The sequence below is a fragment of the Plectropomus leopardus genome, chromosome 8, assembly GCF_026936395.1.
Source record: "Plectropomus leopardus strain MGB_pleo_1.0 chromosome 8, ASM2693639v1, whole genome shotgun sequence".
Taxonomy (NCBI): Eukaryota; Metazoa; Chordata; class Actinopteri; order Perciformes; family Serranidae; genus Plectropomus; species Plectropomus leopardus.
Genome location: NC_142183.1, coordinates 2,241,147 through 2,262,277, shown reverse-complemented (window position 1 = coordinate 2,262,277; position 21,131 = coordinate 2,241,147). Strand labels below are relative to the sequence as shown.

The window sequence follows — 21,131 nt, the reverse complement described above, 5'->3', positions numbered from 1 at the left end:
GTCGTGGCAGAAAGAGGAAGATGCGGTCCAATGCTCCATCTGTGCCCAGAGTGAGCTCTGCGCTACGAGAGTGTGATGCAGTGTATAACCGAATGGTATATACAGTCCAACGGCACTCCTTATGAATGTCCAGCTCCAAAAGTATAAAACCGATTTGTGGGGCATTTGTTTTAATTATGGCAGGATGTGGGAAACCCTGGGCTTCAATCCCAGGAACTTCTCTTACAGATGGTAAATACATTACTTTATCATAATGCTGAAAACTTGTTTAGTCCTACTTTTTCCAAAACTTAATCCACCATCATTTTATCCTCTCGTCTCTCATCCTCTGGTAAAACATCAGAGTGGCTGAGTAGGGAAATGTGAGCGTGCTGCGTGAAGCTTAGCGCCCTGACATGACAGGACTGTTGAGTGTTGAAGTTGTGGGAGTTTGGCTGCGGTAACTGCAGCTTTATACACACCGGAAAGTCAGCAGAACGTCAAACAGAACAACCGTCCCACTGCGACTCCAACCGGTTTTCTTCATCCTCGTTAAGAGACGACAACACAGACTCGTATCAAACTTTCTGCAGCCTGTAAGTGCCTTTTTGAGCCACAACAGGACAAAAAGTTTCCAGAGCAGGACATCCAGGTCGACACTCTTTGAAAGTGCTGCCGTCATTAAAGCTTTTCTTGCACTTTCAGACCCCTCAAAAAACCTGGAGTAGCACCCGAGGGCTCTTAAATGCAGACGGGTCATTGTGATGTCAGGCCAGGAAAGGACAACAGTGTCTCTCTGATCCGATTGCTTGTTTATCCTCAGACTTCTTTGTTGAGGAGATAAAAGTCAGCGTCCACTGGGAGCGTCTTTGTCCATGGTGCGCCGGCCTTTTTGTCACTTTTTTTTCATTGTAGTATTCCCAAAAGGAGCTCACAACGTAATATGTTTATAGTTCAAAGAAATAAGCTTTTTACTTTTATCACTTTGGGTTTTCCTTCAACTGCTTAAGAGAGGAAAGAACATTGAAGGGCTTTTGACAGTGTGTCCACGCTGCTGCCTCAGACTTCATTTGCTGATATTGATTGAAAGGCAATCAAACAAATCACTTCATGCATGAAAATGCTTTTATATAGAAAGAACTCTTCTTGATACAGAGCTTTATCGGAAAACTTTAGCTTGGTTCATCTGAAAGGACAGTTTATAACATTATTAAACAAAAATTGACTCTGTACCAAATTAAGAGTTAAGTTATGCGTGTTGCAAAGCTTATGTAATCAGTACACACAAAATGATATCATCCGCCGCCTCTTAAATCATTTCTATTTATTTCTTTATAATTAGGCTCAGTAGAGTATAATGGTCACCATTCTTAGCAACCATATCCTAAAGACAACATCTTGAATAGTTGCTCCATTAAAAAGCTTTACTTGCAGTTAGATTCATGCACATATATTCACTTGCTACAGTTAGTTATTATTCATTATTTTTTTCTCAATTTGAATTTGTATCAATCTATTTGTTTGTTGGTTTGTTTTTTGTGGCTGCTGTTGTTGCTGCTTTTTTTTGCTTTTGTTGTTTGCTTGTTCTGTTTTCTTGTTTCTATTGGTTGCTGTCTGATTTTCAGAAGTACTCGTAAAAAACAAAAAAACTTTGAAAAAAAAGACAACCAACCAAAACCATGTTCAAAAGCCTATTGACTACAAGACAAAAGAATGTATTTATCATGCTTTAGGATTATGATATCATTAGATGATACTAAAATGTATCCTGGTTTCACAGACGATGAACAGTTTTTGTTTTTGTGGTGCTACTTTCCTGTTGCACCGCCCACATGCAAAAATCAAACTGAAACTCACATGAGACACCTGAGGTAGTTCGTCTCGTAACATGCTGAGAACTTTTATGCCTTCGAAAGGATAAACCCTTTGGGTTTTATTGACCCCATTGATTTCCCTCTTGTTGGTTCAGCCAAACACTTTCAGAGGCAGAGACAAACGCGGCGGCGTCTGTTCACCGGATCACATTGTTATGACTCCTGTCTGCCTTTTGTGTGGGTTTGTTTCATTTTTTGGCATCTTGCAGGTATCACACAATGACATGTTGCATTTCCAACAAATGACATGGCAGGCTGGAAAGGTCTCTTGATGACATTTTGTTGTCGCACAATGCTCCACAAAGAAAGAGTGGCAGCTCATCACCGTGTGGCTCCAGGAAAGATAGTTTCGTGGCTTTCTGTCGTATTTCTAAATTGTCTTTGTCCTATTTTTTTTAACCTTGACGTATTTGACTGTTTTTGCGTCAAGAAATACTTTCTTGTGTGATTTTCTTCTCAAGACAATGTTGGTTCAGTAGACAGCCAAAGATTATCTGTCAAGGAGTAATTATGATTTATTTACCTGCTTGGGTTCAGTGGGCCTCGTTCAAAAACATTGCGTAAGCACAAATCGGTGCTTAAACCACTCATACTCACTCCCAGTTTTTATTTTAAAATGCACATATGTTCATTTGTAGCCAGCTGGTTAATTGGTAGCCTATTAACAGGTGTACAGGGTGTAAGATTTGGATCTACCTCCAAGCAGGTGTTAAAATGTTATATTTAACCTTTCTGGAAGAGGCTGCAGCCTGTGACTTCATCAGAGGCTGATATGTTTGAACATGTGTGAAGAGAGCAACGAAGGGCTTATCAGCTGTTTCTGACTGCCGTTACTGTCACAGACGCTCACTGTCAGCAGGAATAGACAGTAAAAATGGCGTTTTGATGATTATATTGACTTTTTACTACAGTTTCAAAGTGAGGAAATACAAAGATGTCTGTTTCACTTAAACGTCCCTGCTTAACTTTCAAAATAAAAGCCATCTGACAGCATCTCTATGGACAGAATCCCATCAGTTGCTGATCGGAGGCATTTCATTTTGAAATATTTGCAGGGCCGTGTTGTCGGCCGTGCAGGAGCTGCACGACTTCATAAATGAGTGGAATTTGCGACGCAGCAGCGACAACACTGCATGTGTGAACGCCACAAGCAGGAAACACACTGCAGCCCGGGGAGGCTGCAGTCACGCACTGCTGGCGCGTGCTGTGTGAAACGGGCCGAAAAACATTTCTACGCACATATCAGTATACGAGGCCAAATGGACTCACCTGTCTCCACTTTTATGCCACCACTTCCGGCTCATGAATGTGACCAGTTTGTCTTCATAATCTGAACTTTTTCCGAATCAACCAGAATATATGATGGCTAACTCGGTGACCTGCTTTCTGTTTTTGCTCAAGAAGCACGTCAATTATTTCCAAATCATAGTTTCAGAAGAGTTTGATATGGATTTATTCATGAAACTGGCCTCTGAACAAGCAGCAGACATCCTTATTTATCACACTTTCCCCTCGCAGCCGTACAATTTACAGCAATCATTTTCTAGAATTGTCGACTTTGCCACAGAAGGTAAACAGTCGTCTGCATGCGTTGTAATTCCCCCCTGAAGCCACGCTGTGCCTTTTTTTCCCCCACGAACAACACGCTGCACTCGCTCTGCTGGTGCTTATTACTCTGCTCACACATAAAATCCAGGCGGCTGTTGGAGGCGTAATCTCTCTTATTTAAACTCAGCACCGGGAGGTGTGTGTTTATTCGCCTGGTTACGTTACTGTTTTCATAGACTCTTAAAAAGCTGTGATGAAAGAGCGTAACCTTGTGTTTACTCGACAGTTATAGGGAGCCTTTGGTTCCACATGCTGTGATGTTCTCAATTACAGACTTAAAATGAGCGCAGCTGTAAAATACTGTGTTTACAGAGTGTGTGCTTATCATGGTGTGGTTAAACTCGATTATTTAGTGCTTTAGGGCATATGGCCAGCGGCTCTTTGTGCGGCTGTGTCCAAAGATTTACAGTTCAGTGTGACTCTTCAGAAAAGCACTTATTCGCTAAATTGTGTGATTATTTTATGAGCTAACCAATTCTGTTTGAGTTCAGTGACGCCTGATAGTACCTCTGAACACTGTGTTCGATCCATTAACGTTTCCATATCCATTTGACCACTTTAAAGCCACTAGTTGACATACTATACATCCACAGTTTTTTCTTTGGCCAGGTGAATACAATGATATTCAGCTCTTCTAGGGTGTTGCGATGTAACTAACAATTAACACAAATTTAGCCAAACACCAAGAATTCTGCATAAACTTGAAGTTTTTTTCAAATCTCTTTTTACTCATAGATAATTCTCTTTTATAATAATAATAATGTTTTAATAAACAAAGATCCTGCTGTCTCACCTGTTCGGAGGCCCAGAAAACCCCATATTTTATACAAATTTTAGGTTGATTTAGGTTTGATTGATTTGATTTTTTAACAAAAGCATTTTTAAGGTTTTTTTTAATATCTATGGTCTTTGTGAGCCGTGTCCTTCGTAGCGCTCTTCTCCAAGCGCTGCGTTTTTACCCAAACCTAACAGATCCAACCAGCAAAGGTAATAAGAAGCCTACCGGCCAATCAGAGAGAGAGTAGAGAAGGTCATGCTTCACCATCCTAAGAAAACAAAAAGCTTCCCTGTTGTCTGGAGATGTAAATCCCTGCTGCGCTGAGCTGATGCGCCGAGTCAAGCCAAGCCAGCACGTGTATGGAAATAGACTAACAGTTTTCCACAGGACAGGACAGCTTGCAAAAGGTGTTGTTTACCTTGATAACATGTTTGAGCCTCAGCAGCTCTCAGTGACTGTTTCTTGTAATATTCCTCCGACTAAACAAAGAGTGCCAAATATCTCCATATCTGTCTACGTTGGCCAATTTTTATAGAAGAAAAGCACCACTGAAAAATGTATTTACACGTACTGATTTTTTTTAAAAAGGGATTTGCTTTAGTAATTAAAACATCTTCAGTATGTCTCCAATGTGGCTGTAAAGCAGTGAGTATTCAGCATGATCGGCGTAATCAGTCAAACGCAACCACTGAGATTCAGTTTTAAAATACAATACTGAGCTGAGTGCAGCTTTATGGTTAAACACACAGCACACGAGTGCGATTAGTCAAAAAAGACCAAACATTCACTGCTGCTGCTGCAAGATTTCAGCTTTGTTTAACTCATCATGAACAAATATCAAACCACCGTTTCATATGTCTTTTGTAACGCTGTGTTGTCCCTGCCTGAAAGAGATCTCTACTCTCATTGAGGCTTGCCAGGTTAAATAAAAGAAAAATAAATATTCCTCACAGTCCAAATTGATAAGTCTCTCCAACAGATTGTCAACCTTCACATTAACCTTTTGAAAACTGATCAATCTTAAGCATTGGAAGAGAAGCAAGTTAACAAAAAAGGCCCAGAATTAGCAAGAAACTAGTTGGGCTTTTTTTTTTTTAAAAGACAGAGAATAAAACTACCAGAAATAATCTAAAGATCTAAACAATAAATAGATTTTAATGAAAAAAATGTTCTGTAACACAATTGTTAAAGAAAGAATTAAGAGAATTATACATACGTACTTAGTTTTCTAGACTTTTTTTTGATAATATCAATCTGATAATCCTCCCCAGCTAATTTTCAGATCATTTTATCATCACCTTTTTACTAATTTTTTGTGCGACACTTCTTGTGCCAAGTTACTCAGTATTTTCCCCCGTTTGTGTAAGATATTAAACCAATTTTCTTAGGTTTCAGAGGTTTAAGTGCCGCTGGTAGGCGGCACTTAAACACATCACAAGCTAAGTGACATCGATCCAGGGGTTGAGGGGTTAAATGAATCTTCAGACACGCTCATAGAGTTGAGTTTCAGTGACAGCTCCTGGTACTTTTTGTAATTTGAAACAACCATGAGCTGAGAGAAAATGACTCGGTGCCTGTGATGAGTGTTCGTCCTGACTCCACTCGGCCAAAAGTTAAGACCGCTCACGCATTTTATCCCACAGGGTGAAACATTCTGTTTAATTTCCTACAAAACTCGAGACATTCGAAGAGCATCCAGAAGTTTAGAGAGGACATCTAACCCCTCCAACAAAAGTTTGTAATGACAGCGGAAGGAAATGTTTGTACTTTTCTGAGCTAGATTTACTGCATCCTCAGGCCACTTATAATGTTTTCTAATGAGTTTAGTTTATTTTTTGCTGAGTCATGGTGGCCAGGAGAGGACGACTCTGCAAGTTAAGGCGAGACTTCACTCTCCCCTGCAACAAAAAAAAGTTTGTCAAACTTCCTGCCAAGTTTCTTTGGCACATACTTTTGAATATGAGGAGAGGCTTTCTCACATTCCTACTTGTATTGGTTTATTTTTTTATCCATCTGTCCACCCTTCCATTGAGATATTATTTAAATAATGAACATTTTGGATTGATTAAATAAAATGCCAATTATTATTAAGTGTATTCTTTTAAGTAGTGCTGCAGCTAACATTTTTTTCATTGTTAACCTTTTGAAGCCTGAGCAAATTGGTTTGATTTCTAAAAAACGTGAAGATGGCAATGAACATTTTTTTAAAGAAAAGAGGGGGAAAAATACAACAAACACAAAATGAAAAAAGGGCAAATTACCTGAAATTTTTTTAAAAAATTGTAATTATTTTGTATAATAATTGTAAGTACACCTGCGATGATTAAAAAATTAGTTCTCTGGAAATGTTTACCCAGCTTTAAAAATAATAATAATAATAACAACAATAATAATAATAATTGCAAGTCTACTAATTTCTTGCAGCTTTCAGGATATTTCTCACCACATTGCCCCTTTTTCCATGTTTTTTTTTTTTTTTTTTAATCAGCTCTGTAGTTTATCTCAGACCACGTCGTCGACCTCATCCTGACACTGAAACAGTTTCATTATTCCCATCTCGTCTTGTGGCAGAAAAAGGTTCAGCGCATCTGAAACATCAGAACAACAGTGTAAAGTGATTCATCCCGAGCTCCATCTGTTGGCTCGGAGAAGAGTTTCTGTCGGCATCTCTGAGCGAGGGGAAAAAAGCTGATTGCTGACTCAACACGGTGATAAAGCAGCGGCAGAGAGAGGGAGGTGAGCCAGGGGTTATGATGAGAGAGAAATGGAGGGCAAGGAGAGAGAGGAAGTGTTGAGACAGAGCGGCAGAGGAGGTGTGTTTGATGGCGAGTTAATGATCGTTTGGGGTCACGGCTGGTTAGCTATACGATACACTCTGCCGGCAGTGACGAGAATGCGTCAGAGAAATTGCAAATCAGCATATTTAGGATTTCTGTAACTTCCTCTTTGGAACATTATGGTTTATAGATTTGTCATTGACAGGGTGGACTCGCAAATAAATCATCCACAGGCTCCCATGATCATCAGGGAAGACTGTTAACGAAACTCTGAGCAATTATCCAGCCGTCTAATTACAGACAACATGTCGGCGTCCATTCTGTAGTTCGCCCTCTGCGGTTTAATGACCGAGGTCATCTGTAAGAGACACGCAGCGACACATTGTACAGTCGCCCACAGCAAGGACTTCAGCTCACCTTGACAGGATCATACAAGATGCAATAATCACAACCACAAAACTGCAGAAAATGACCTGAAGGCAAAGTCGTTCTGCTCTTTACAGAGGAGAAACATGCCCCGAGTCAGCGTTCAGTCACACGGTGATGATATAGAGCGTGATATATGTGGTCACCGTGCTTACACTGAAGACAATGTCCATCGATATCATTTAAAAGGGGTATTTAGCTGATTTTCAACTAGCTTTGTGTCATAACAAGGCGAGCCCCTGATATGTGAGAGCTACCACGAAAGAGGGATTTCTGGGAGCTGATAGTCCACGATTTCACTGAGGAATTGTGGATTCAAAACTTCCAGATGATCCGCTTAACTTTGAAGAGTTATGTGACGCAGTAACAGCTCTTGTAGCTCCTGCTGCATCATGAGGGAGCCAGTTCCTACTGACGAGCACATGGACATAGCATCATGTGACCTAGAAAAGATAAAAAGAGTTTCCATTGTAGTTTTGCATAATATAGCTTTTTCCAATCCTGTTAAATAAAATACAGTTAGAAGTCAGATTTATTAGTCAGTTTGAAGTTGAGTTGAATGATGAGTTTATTAAAATCACCAACTACTATTAAAATTCTACCAGGTTGCTGCTGATGGCATCATTCAATTCCTGCAATGCATTTTTTTAACTTGCATCAGTCTTGTGTCCTGTCGGCTCTGAACAAGGTCCGCCCATCCTGTGCAGCAGCTTGATCCGGGATGTTAGGGGTTAACCATGTCTCTGTGAATATGTGCGCAGAGCAGTCTCTGATTTCCTGAGTGAGCCTCAATCACGTCTCATCAACTTTATTCTCCTGTGACCCAACATTAGCCAAAAGAAGGCCTGGTAGAGGAACGGCTCTTGGTCCATGTCGGGTCAGCCTCGCCCTGATGCCGGCTCTCCTCCTCCTCTTCGTCTTTCGTTTTTTTATCTCTCCTCTGGTCTGACTGGCCACTTGTAGGTGGAGATCTTCTTGCAGTCGGCTGCATTCAGTCCAAACTTCACACAACTTTTCCCGATGTTGAGAAGTGCTTCTCTGTTGTAGAAAAGACATGCCTCAGCAGAAGGAGCCATGGAGTTGAAAAAACTAGAGAAATATAGCAAAAAGAAGCAAGGATATGAGGAGTTACTGGCTGCTCCATCTACATGTCGCCGTCGTCACAGCAACCCTATGTAGAGTCAGGCCTGATTTTTTTGGGCCTGATCAAAGCTGTAGCTTTTATGGCATCTCCAGCCGGCTTCATGGCCAAACAACTCGGACCCGTTTTCAAATACCAGCTCTATATTCCCGCCTTGAACAGGCGGTGAAATGTGATGAAGACGTCTTTATTTGTCAGGCTGCTGTTTGTACTTTTGCTCGTTTTGAGCCTTTTCTTCTGGAGAATCTGTAATGAGCTGCAGTCCGGCGAGCAGCAGATCTGCCAGATGAAAGTCGTCTCTGCACGCCGTGGTCCTGAGGCTCCTTCCTGCTCGCTGAGTTCTGGTGTCGAGGTGAAGAAATGATGGCCTTTAGTCCATCCTGGCTGAGAAGAGCACACTCAGACCCTCCCTCCTCAATCTTGATCCGACCTCCGAGTCTCTCCCGCTGCCGGCTGTGTCTGCTGGCTGTGGAGGTAATTGACTCCACCCGGCTGGGGAGCTCTTCTCTCTCAGTGGATTTAAAAGTCGTGGGCTCAGTTAAGAAAGTGCCCGCTGTGTAAAGACACACAGACTGTCCTTTATTTTCTCTTCTTCCGGCTGCTGCTGTTGATGCTTTTGGCTATGAGTATTAAAGCTGAGTTTCTAGTGTTGTTTTAGCATGTGGAGGTGAATACAGTGAGTCAGCCTTTGTGCAAAAGTTCTGTTTTTTAACACTTTTTTAAGCACCAGTTACCTTTCAGCTGTGTCCAATCAAACACTAAAATACCTTAACATTTTTCTCCATATTGTTTGTGTTGTTGTCAGTTGTGCTTCCCCAAGCTTAAAAAGATCTCTCAAATTAGATCTTTCTTGTTTCTCTTGAACTTTCACAAGGTCATACGTGTTTTTGTTTTCCCTCGCCTTGACTATCGTTATGCACTTAATGCTGGTATCAGTCAGAACCTCCTTTACTGACACCAATGGCTGCCGCCCGAATTTGAACGGAAACCAAAAAATTTGAACACAGTACTTCTGCGTCAGCATGTTTACACTTGGTTGCTTGTTACTGACCATATTGATTTAAACAATTTTATGATAGCTTTAAAAGCGTTATATGGCTTTTCTCCAGATTACATTAGGATTTATTAGCCCCCTATGTACCTGGGCGTTCCTTCAGATTAGATATTGCAGCTCTGCTCGTTGTTCCTCGTTCTCGGCTCGTGACGAAAGGTGACCTCACCTTTGATGTCAGATCTGTTATAGCAAAGCATTCACTCATTCATTGTCCGTAACTTCTTGTCCTCTTAAGGGTGGCAAGAGAGCTGGAGCCGATCCCAGCTGTCATTTGGTGAGAGGCCCTGGACGCCAGACTATTACAGAGCTGCAACATAGAGACAGAAAACCATTCACGGTTTTTGACCTATCAAGATTCATTTTTGAATTTTGGTTTGAAATGCAATTCAAATCGGATTTTTACAGATGCGTCTTCAGTTCGAACTTCGGACCCTGTCGCTGTTGCTAGGTCGACATATTTCAGATATAACATGCAATGTTTGCATTGCGTTTTTGTGTATCTCTGAATGCAGCACTGGCCCGACTTATGAGTTCTTTGATATTTGATAATTGATCCTATGATCCCGTCAGAGCTGATCAGATCGATGAATGAGAGGAGCAGCGGCTGCAGAACTTTGAGACCCAGCAGAAGACTTTGTGTGGGGAAAAAAAAGATTGGCTGTTTTTTCTGTGATCTTGAAGCTTACATTAACAGTTAGCAGAGATTTGAATCATCGCAGTGAAAGGCGAGGATTTATTCACTGTGAGCAGGAAACAGCTCTCCAGCTCATATATTACTGTGTGATAAATCATGTTTTAAGTCTTTTCTGTTTGTTTCTTTGAGAGGATGATAGAGAGAGCAAGAAAACCGAAACGCCAAAACAAGTCTCGTGCCGCGGGGCTTTAAAAACTCTGTTTGCAATATATTTTATACATCCCACAAGAGGTGATAATCGGTGCATCGCCCACTACTTTACTTTAGATCATTTCAGTTTTCTTTTCACAGCAGCTTTGTCTTCACAAAGAATTTAAACTCTGCAGACTTTAAGGTGCGTTGTTTATAAGGTCACTCATTCACCTCACCTGCATCCACACGGACTTTACCAACATCATAAACCTCCCCCATCACATGTTGTCCTCCTCTGAAGGAGTCTCGCTGTGTGCAGTGTGCTCCAGCAGGCTGATGGGAGAAAATATTTTCTCTTTGTTTCTGAAGATCGCAGTTTGTTCGTCCACATTAGTGTGCTCGAAGCGTTCCTCCTCAGCTCTTTGAATCTGCCCGATGATCCGCGCTTCTGCCTCCCTCTCCCGGGACGGCATTTTAGCTACAGCCTTGTGGATCATTTGCTATGAAGGTTCAGTGTTATCTCAAGGTACACCCACACACCCCCACCCCCTCGCCGCTCTCCTTCACCGCGGCGCCTGCCTTGTTTGATGGCTCGGAAAGCTTCAAATGTGGTTTGAAGAGCACCCTTCAGCGGTGAGGGCCTTTCCCTGAAAGTGACAGGTTTACTCCCCGGGAGCGTGTGGCGGCGAGGCACTTTCGCCGCACTTGTCACATGAAAGCCCGACCTTGCCGTAGCTCCATAGGTTAATTTGACAGACTTCGTGAACATGCGGCGGTGAGCAATTGATTATGGTTCAAAGAGTCTTTTATCAGGCGCTGGTAATGGGTGTCCGACATCCAGAGAGAACAAGAACACCAGACTCGTCCTCTTGTCTCGCCGCAGAGGGGATGCTCATGTAAACACCGAGAGGCCTCTGTGTGTGTGTGTGTGTGTGTGTGTGTGTGTGTGCGTGTGTGTTTGTGTGTGTGTGTGTGTGTGTGTGTGTGTGTGTGGCAAAGCAAGCAGGTCTCTCTTCTGGTGTGTCCATGCGTGTAGCGATTGTCCACGTGCAGACATTTCAAGGTTTGAGCTCAGCAGTGAACGTAAATACACACCTTGGTCGAGACTGCAGCAGTTTGGTTTTTTTTTCAGGAAAAAAAGAAATCACCAAAAAAAATTGAAGACAAAAACAAAAATCCCCAAAAAAATTCAAATTTAATAAAATTTAAGAAAAATATTTTCTTTAAAATGGCCATAAAAATGACTGAGATCTGTAAAGAAAAACCCAGTGTTTTTTTCCTTCAAAGATTGCCAACAAATTTTAAAGAAAAAAAAAGCCATGTAAAATTGTATGCCCCTCCCCTAAGCCAAAATAAAAACAAAAACAACAAAAACATAAGTTCTCAGATCTTAAAAAAATTTTGACAAGCATCTGCCTGTCTGTACCACCCCTTCCCTCTCATAAATAACAAACAGTCCCTTAGTTATATTTAAAAATGCAGTTCCAATCTTGTTCTGAATTCATTAAGTTTTAAAATAATATATATTTCAAAGAACGATAATATAATGATGAAAAAGAACTGAAAAGGAGTATCAATGGTCGTTTCAGAAAAAATATGGTCTTTAAATTTTGCCTAAAAGTCATGGGAATGTATTGGTAAAAATGTGTACTAAACCTGTTGTTATGCTGTTGCTGTTTGTGCCGGTCCCCACGGCAACAGGTCAAGATGTCCTTGGTTGCTCCTGCCAACATGTGAAAAACAATCCCCACAGTCACAGCTTTGTTTTCTCACAGCGGGCGTCTCTGTCCTCTCCGTCTCAATTTTAACTTTTCCCGTTGCGTCGTTGTTTTTCTGACCTCGTCCATCTCACTCGTCTTCCCCCATCCCCTCTGTTCTCTCTGGTACGGCTCACCTCAGTCCTCATCCATCCTCATTTTCTCTCTCGTCTCCTGAAGCTTCTCTGTTTTCTACTGTAGTTGTTTTGTTTTTTTTCCCTGCTGGTCTGTACAGCGCACGAGATGAAAATGAGGAATCTGTGCCTTTAATCTCCTCCACAGGGCCGTCATTCATGTGTAACAAGAACATAGATGAGAACATGAGAGAAAATGCTTTCAGAGAGACAGAATTAAATTCTTCAAAGAGGCCAAAGGTCACGGTCTTTACGAGTTTCACCACAAACTCACAAGTTCTTTGAACATGTTTATTTTATATTGCCTCTGAGACGGCAATACCGAAGCAGGAGGTGTTAGGTGTCAGTCCTAGTGACCGTGAAGGCCTTAAGGGAATTCAATTAGATTTGGCACAAACGTGCACTTGGACTCGAGGACAAATTTGTGGTGACCGTAGGTCAAACATAAAGGTCATTGTGACCTCATCTGTCTCAGTCTTGGGATTGCAATATCTCAAGAATACCTTCAGGTTTTTGTTTTTTTTTTAAATTGGCACAAACGTCCACTTGGAGTTATCAATAAACTGATAAGATTTGGATGGTTACAGTTCAAAAGTCAAGGTTACTGTGACCTTTCAGCGGTCTCATTCACATGAATGCAATATTGTTATAGACAAAAAGCCTGTAAGATGGCACCACTGTCGTGTACTAGAGAAACATAATATGTTTAGTTTTGGAAGTTTTGTTAGCTACTATAATCTGAAATTGATGTTTAAATGTCTGCATGGTCCGGCTCCTTCTCTGATCGATGAACTGGTGAGAAAGAAATCAGGATTGTAGTCGACTTCACACGCAAATCTTTGGAATAGTCTACCCTCTGAGCTAAAAATGCAAAACAGTTTAATTGCTTTTAACAAAGGCGTGAAGTCATTGCTGAAGGAGAAACAACTTTGTTCCCACACGTAAAACAGCGACAGGATCATGTATGTTTAGTCTCCTCACAGCCTTTTTATATCTGTATTTTATCTACCATTTAAAATTATATTGTATTTGTAATGACCTATATTTCTTTTATTTTCTTCTTCTTCTTTCTCTGTATTTTAACCTGTAATTTCCAAAAGCTTCTCATGGACAGGTGTTGCAAATTAGCATTTTGCTATAAACACTCAAAGCAGTGCATCTGGGACTTGAGCATGTCTGAAAGTAACGGCACCAATGTTACTGTATGTCCATGTCAAAGAAACAAATAAATAAATAAATCAAAGAAATGGACTTTTTTAAAAAGTTTAAAAGTTGATATCTGAAAAAAAAATGTCAGTTAGGAACAACAAATAAGTCTATTAACCAAAACTGTGTCTCTCTCCTCCTCCAGGTGCCATCGCCATCCTGGTACCGGAGCTGGACCTCGTCATCTCGTTGGTGGGCTCGATCAGCAGCAGTTTCCTGGCGCTGATCTTTCCTCCGATTCTCCAGATTCTAACTTTTCACACGGAGGGCCTGTCGCCGCTTGTGACCATCAAGAACATCATCATCAGCCTCATCGGGTTTATCGGGTTCGTTACGGGAACGTACATCGCCATCCAGGAGATCATCGAGCGGAACATAAAGCATGTGGAGGACTCCACGTACCTGGTCCAGTGATGACGTGACTGTTGGCAGGTGGACGAAACACACCCACGCCATGTAGGAACCATATTAGGGCACATTTTTATTTAAATTTTCTGTCCTACGATTTGCTGCTGTTGACGTGGCGGCCGTTTTTAGCATTAATCTGTCACATGTAGACGCAGTACGGATACGTTGTGCTTGGTGTTACTCATATTTCATCAAGTCCAGAAATTTAGTGCAATTGAATGATAATTAATATAATTATGATGAAACCGAAATCATTCCTTCATGTAGGAGCTACCCTTAAACGATGTTGTGAGATTAGAGTGACTTTAGAGGTAATGAATTTATTGATGTTTAATCAAACTACCTCACAAACTGGTATCCATTTGTTCTGTCCAAACATTTTAACGTCCGCATTAGACGCTGTTGCTGAGATCATGTGGACTTGTTACCCAGACAGCTTCTCATTTAGAGCTTTTAGAGATTCACCTCCCACCACCTCATCAGAGAAACAAATCAACTTTTTTTTTTGCTGCACTTTGATTTATGCCTTATGTAACGCCGCATCACTTTGACATACACAACACATCACATAAACTTTAAAGTAAGTAACTGTAACACATTTATAGCAGATAAAAGATTTTTAACCAAACAATAAAAATAAAGGGTCGAGTTACTGAAACTGTTCTGAACTGAAAACTAAGACCTCATTACAGAGATTTCCAAAGTCAGAAATCCTATTTTATCTCAGTTCAGGATGCCATTTGGGATTATTTTGTATTCAGGAACATGTTTTCTAAAAATGAACACAACATCTCAAGAGCACCATGTGGGAATTTCTTCAGATTTTGGCACAAACATCCACTCCAACTCAACAATAAACAGTCACATTGTCGTGAGCGTGATATCTCATGAACAGCTTGAAGGAGTTTCTTCAAAATTTTGAACATACGTCCACTTGGATTCAAAATTGAACATATTAGATTTTGGCGTTAGAAGGTCAAGGTCAACATTTACTTGGACTCAAGGATGAACTTATTAGATTCTGGTGGTCATAGGTCAAAGATCAAGGTCATTTTGTCCTTGTCTGCCTGACTCTCATGATCACAATATCTCAATAACACCCTTTAGTAATTTTTTATTTTCAAATTTGGCACAAACGTCCTCCTGGTGCAATCTGTTCTGTGCAGCTTGACGCAACTGCTGTCCACCTTTGGCGAAAATGGACTCAGAGCGTTTTTTCCACTGAGCCGAGCGTGGAGCTGCATCTGCAGAGACGCTCTTAGGTGCGCCCGGTGGAAACACGAGCATTGTCTACAACATCTGCAATCATGGACCCGATGGAATTTAGTATTTAGCTGAAGGATACATGTGTAACTACATCAGGTTTTCAAAATGCGGTAAAGAAGACTGGCTCTCACAAGACCAGCCCACCGGGAAAACTTCAAGACCCACAAAATGGAACATCCGTCTTTTTTTTGTCCGTGACAGAAAGCTGCAAACCTGTGTCAAGACTTCACCTTCCGGTGCATTCTTATCAGAAATACAGGCAGTCTAATGCCAATTGAATAATTAAATTTCCGATTTCTTTAGATAAAATTGGAAGCTTGACAAAGGATAAAACACAAATTTAGGAATTGCGTCTGTAAAAGGAAGATTTTTAAAATTAGGACGGGATGAGCACTTTGTATAATTTTCTGTAATGAGGCCTTAGTCCAAAATACAGTAAACACCCTGGATTCTGTGGGAATTGTGCTTTTTCAGCTTTGCTCATCAAATCCTGACAAATACAGCCAAAGAAAAACGCAGATCATAAAGTCCAAACTTTCAGCTGAAGATCCTGAAAACCCAAATATTCAGGAAAAATGCTCTTTTTATTTTTTATTATTTTGGTTTATGCAACTCTTTTAAAAAAGAAAAAGAATCGAAATGATGTAATGCTGGAACATCTGGATCAATGAAACTCAAAGAGAAAACATACAAAATTTAACTTGTTTATAATGAGATGAAAAACATTTACATTTTAATTTATGGTGTAGTTTTTTACTGTTTCTTGGTTGCTAACAAGAAACCAGGATTTGATGAGACTAGAGATTGATGAGCACAATGAAAATCAGTAAAAAAAAGAAACACATTTACTAAACTAAACGCAGAAAAAAAAATATCAGACTTTAGAAACTAAGTTGTTCTCTGTTTATGTAGGAGCTATTCTGTGCAACACTTTTTTTCTCAACTTTAAAACTTGTTTTTGTCGATCTGATATTTTTTTATGTGTTTTTATGTATTTACTAAATTAATGGTTGGGTACTTTTGAATAGTTTTTTTTATTTAGACTTAGACCTAACTTTGGTTTAATTACAGAGAGGCTCTCCATGTAATATAATGTAAAATGTATGTAATATAAAACACGTTTTAATGAGGAGCTGTAGGTATTATATGAGAAGTCATCCGTCTGTTTTAGCGAGCAGACAGGCCAACACGTTCGCTCTGAAGCTTCTGTCCTGTCGTTTGTCTTCAGTGTTTCTGTGGCAGTATAAAGACGGCGTGTTATTTTATTATCGACGCTGGTGTTTTATCGGTGGTGAAAAACTGAACGCTATGAGCCTTATGTGTAAAGGATTTGTACCGGCTGCTGGTTTGAACCGCAGCTGAAGTTGTTTTTGTGTATATACCCATTTGTTGCACATGTAAATGTCTACACACACACACACACACACACACACACACAAAAGTTAATCCTATTTTAAATACCCAATCTCTTCTTCGCTTATGGAGGGAACTTTATGTGCTAAAATGAGATTTTCTCCAAATTTCACACTGGACACTTTAGAAGGAGGAGATGACGATGATGATGGCGATGATGACGATGATTATGATGATGATGATGTGCAGCTTCCCAAAGACGACTAATTTCACTTTACGTAGGGCTGCAACTGACGAAGATCTTAAAGGGGACGTTTTATGCTCGTTTTCAGGTTGGTGTTTGTATTTTGGGTTTCCATCAGAACATGTTTACATGCTTTAATGTAAAAACAATATCACAAAAATATCTGACTGTCTGTGCTGGAACACCTGTGTTCACACTCTGTTTAACCCTTTCAAACCAGAGCAGATTTCCCGACGAGCAACTTAACAACAACAACAAAAAGGGTAATTTCTTCCTACAAATTGAGCATTTTTGGCTTCGTGTGCACTGAGCAGCTTAAATCGGACTGAACAGGGGTCCTGCCTCAGATGCTGTGTCCAGGTCCTTTATATACATCCATGGGGCGGAGTGACAGCCATTTTTAGGTGTACTGTTGCCAGTGTAACTGTGGCACCAGGCTGACCTCCGAATACATTTCTGTATGGGCAAACTTAGTGATGTGTGATTTTGCAGAAACGACCAAACAAACATGTTTTTTTGCGTTAATGGAAACAAAGAAACTGGCTTTTATCACGTACGTTTTCTGTGAAAAGCTATGCACCTGAATTTGTACAAATCTCTCGTTTTTTTCAAAGGCAGTGACAAATGTGCCAACAGGAGTAGACGAGAAAGTGGTCCCAAAGCGGTGTTGTAAGGGGACTGTCCCCTGTCGGGAACTGTGTGAACTTTGAGTCATTTTAAGGTACGTCCTCACCACGTTTCTCTCTGAGTCTAACCACAGAGACGACTTCAATCATGTAACTGTACGCTGAGGACATGAAATCATTGTTGGGCTGTTAATTTTATTACACTTATTGCAGAATTCCCAAATATGAGGAAACGTTCCAAAAGAAACGGGGAAATGTGGTTATATTTTGAAAGTAACGGGCTGTGTTCGAAATCATCCACTCATTCACTCACTCCCTATCCACTACATCGTGTATATGATGTAGTGAACTACATCATATACACGATGTAGGGAACGGCGGGAGGAGAATTCGGACACTACACGGTAATTTCCTGAACGTGGTTGCGTCAGCAGATGCGCCATGGTTATTCAACTATAAATACCATCATACTAAAAAATACAAATGTAATGTTCAATCAGGAATGACAAATATGAATTCTGAAATTTCTTTTATTGATGAATATGCACCACTAGAATATATCCATCCACGCAGAGCCGCATTTCTGCGGCCGGAGAACAGCTGGTTGTGCTTAACACGAAGCTTAATAAGCTTCTCAACATCTTCATCAGTCCCGTGGAACAAGAAACAGAAAAGCATTTATTTTTCTAACACACCGCCAATTGGGAAAAGAGAACAAAACGCTATGATCAGATGTGAGCGGGTGTGCGGGTGTCTGCTCCAGCTAGAGCTGCAACTACCGGCCAGCCCTCGCATTAGCCTTAGCGTTAGCGTTAGCTCGCAGATACAAATAACAAACCGGATGCTTCTCCACCAACAAATGCGCTCGTTATGACAATTCGCAGCTCTTAAAAGGCATAAAACCACGCCACTAAAGTATTACACGCATCAAATGTGTATATTGTAATGTTACTTAAATTTATATACAAAAGCGGCGGTTGGTGCGGCGGTTGGTGCGGCGGTTGGTGCGGCGGCCATCGTCTCCTTCTTCTCCTCTTCCAAAACACGACCGCATTGCATTGTGGGATACGGAGCACAAAGTAGTGTACATTGCTTGTTCACTCAATTTTGCGGTGCATTGTGGGTGTTTTCTCGTCCACTACATAGTGGATGAAATTAATCGCGGAGAATTCGAACAACACTACAAAATGGCGAACACACTATATAGTGCTCTACATCCGTGACGGGGTGATTTCGAACACAGCCATTGATTGCTTGTGTGAGAGCGTAACATAAAAACAAGAGTTCTCAAACTGGTGATTGTGACACTTTACGCCCTGCTGATGTTTGTTGTAACCATAGTAACTAGCAGCAGGATTATGAACCAAAATCATGAAGAAATTAACAAAAGTGGCAACCAAGTTTCTCTAATGTTAGCACATAGCTGCATGTCGCGGTGTGTGTGTGTGTGTGTGTGTGTGTGTGTGTGTGTGTGTGTGTGATGTAAACAGTCGCGTGTTTGGAGCCGACGACCTAAAGAAATCCATAATGAGCTGATGGCAGTGTTGTCTCAATGGAAACAGTAATTAAAGGTTAATTTTACATCCGTGTACCTCTTAGTTTGAAACTTTGCTCCGTTTAATACAAACATCCAACAATGAAACATAAATAATTTACAGAAAATAAAGAAAAGCATAATAGGTCCCCTTTAACTTTTATCAGTTAATCAGTGTTTGTTATTATTTTAAGTAATTGTTTCGAACAAAACGTCGTCCTCCAGTGAAACTGATGTTTAAACAGCCGTTTAAAAAGCTGGATCTTACAGATGTTTGATTTGTATTTGATAATTTCATTAAAACAGATAACACATTTTCATTTTAGTGCTCTTTTATTTCTTAATTCCTTAATTCCAAGTTATTTTATTCCAGAAATGACAACCAGAAGTCTGCAGATTTCAGTGGGGTTTTTTCTTTGTTTGTTTTTTAATATTGTGTGTATTTTTTTATGATTCCTCTGATGCTGAAGCAGCACTGATCATCTCAGTGATGCAATGCCCCAAAAACAACTTTTTTGAGCAATTTTCAAAGAAGGTAAATAACGGTGCTCTGCCATGAATGCTGTATCTATCTTAATACCATATTATATGGCTGTGTAAAAAATAAATTAAATTAAAAAAAAACATTAATTCCTCTCTTTAGGTATTTTAATCTTTTTGTGAAAATATGCACAAAAACATCCAGGACATTTTGAACCCACTTCACACGGAGAGGAAGCCTCTCTGAGAAACTGATCAGAAAATAAAAAAATCCTTCTGTTTTAAACCAGCTGAATGTGAATATTTACACCAAAAAGTTTGCTGGAAACTAGATTCATGTTTAAAAAATGTTAAAAAATTATAATGTTAATGTTAAAAAATCTAATAATAATTTGCTCCTAGTCCTAATGCGGCAGATTAAATGCATGAAGACGCTCGTGTTCAGTGGCCGAACAGTTACGTCGCCGGGGTTAATAGACCGCGGCGAGGCCACTTTGAGTTAAACGGTTTCTCCAACTTGTTGCCAACTTCAGTTTTTCCAATTATTTTAAGCAGACATGTAATTGATTTTCTCAGAAAACATCACCAAGCATTTCGGACCATCTGCTCGTCTACACAACAGGCGTATTAATCCATGCATTGACTTTCATTAGAACATGTTTGTGAAATGCGTAAATCGACTTTTTTTCCAATATTTATGTAAATTTCAGAAACTCACGTGTTTATGTTCACATGCAGAAATTCCAGCCCAATAACGGACCCCGGTGCTCTGAGGCCGAGCTGCGTTTGTTGCCTCCTCCGCTCCGTCTGTATTCGTGTCCCTGAAGTGAAAACGCTTTTTAAACATTCTCCACACAAGCAGTGCCAGTAATCCTGTTTGCCGCGTAATTGATACAAATGAGAGGGAGGGAAGGAGAGAAAAAAGGTCCGCGGGGGTTAATTTTTCTCCATAAAGCTCCTCGCCGAGCTCACGGTCAGCCAGAGATGGAATTTCATTAACCCGAGTGGGAGCGGGAGGGTCTCTAATGCAGGCCGCTGTATTCCAACAACAGCGCCGTGCATTTTAGATGAGCTGGTTATTGCAGACGTGTGCTCGGCTGCATTTAGCTTTACTTTGGTGAAAGTGTCCCAAAGGGTGATTGGAGTGAAAAGGAATTTGATTGGTGGGAGTTTCCCTCTGAATTCTCACTGCAGAGCTTTCACTGTTCTGTTTGGTCAGTGCAAAGAAGAAAACGTGCAAATCACGAAAACGTTACTTTTCAGTTCATCATCTGGAGGTGGAGGGAGATCTAGGCAAGATGCCAGCAGAGAAAGGACTGCAGATTGTTCTGACGGGCAAAAATCCAGAAGCTCTGTTTGTCCAAAAAGTGTCCCTTTGAACCAAAAGGTCATTTTTCCAACAGCCTGTTATCCCCAAAACACCCATCAAGTCCTGTCTCTCCAAAAACACACTTTCTCTGCAGTCAGACAGTCACGAGGAAAAATGTTTGCATTGTACGTTTCTGTAAAACTCAGATATGTTGCATTTCTCAACAACCTTGTGAATCTGTGGTCAGATTTAGGCACAAAACCACAGGAAATGGTTTAGAAAAGATCATGTTTTGGCTAAAAAAACACTCATGTTTGGTTTCAGAAGTCACTGGAAAAACAGGGAGGTGTT

The 21,131-nt window shown here is 40.6% G+C and overlaps 1 protein-coding gene across 2 annotated transcripts in view; it reads left to right on the top strand.

Moving 5' to 3' along the window:
- The window catches only part of slc36a1 (solute carrier family 36 member 1), a 58,182-nt gene extending 38,871 nt beyond the window's left edge, over window positions 1–19,311 (top strand). For both annotated transcript variants that reach the window (XM_042492810.2, XM_088080720.1), the window contains exon 12: window positions 13,706–19,311. In XM_042492810.2, coding sequence (XP_042348744.1) covers window positions 13,706–13,974 — 269 coding nt within the window. In that variant the 3' untranslated portion in view covers window positions 13,975–19,311. The remainder of the gene's footprint in view (window positions 1–13,705) is intronic.
- The last annotated feature ends 1,820 nt before the right edge of the window (window positions 19,312–21,131 follow it).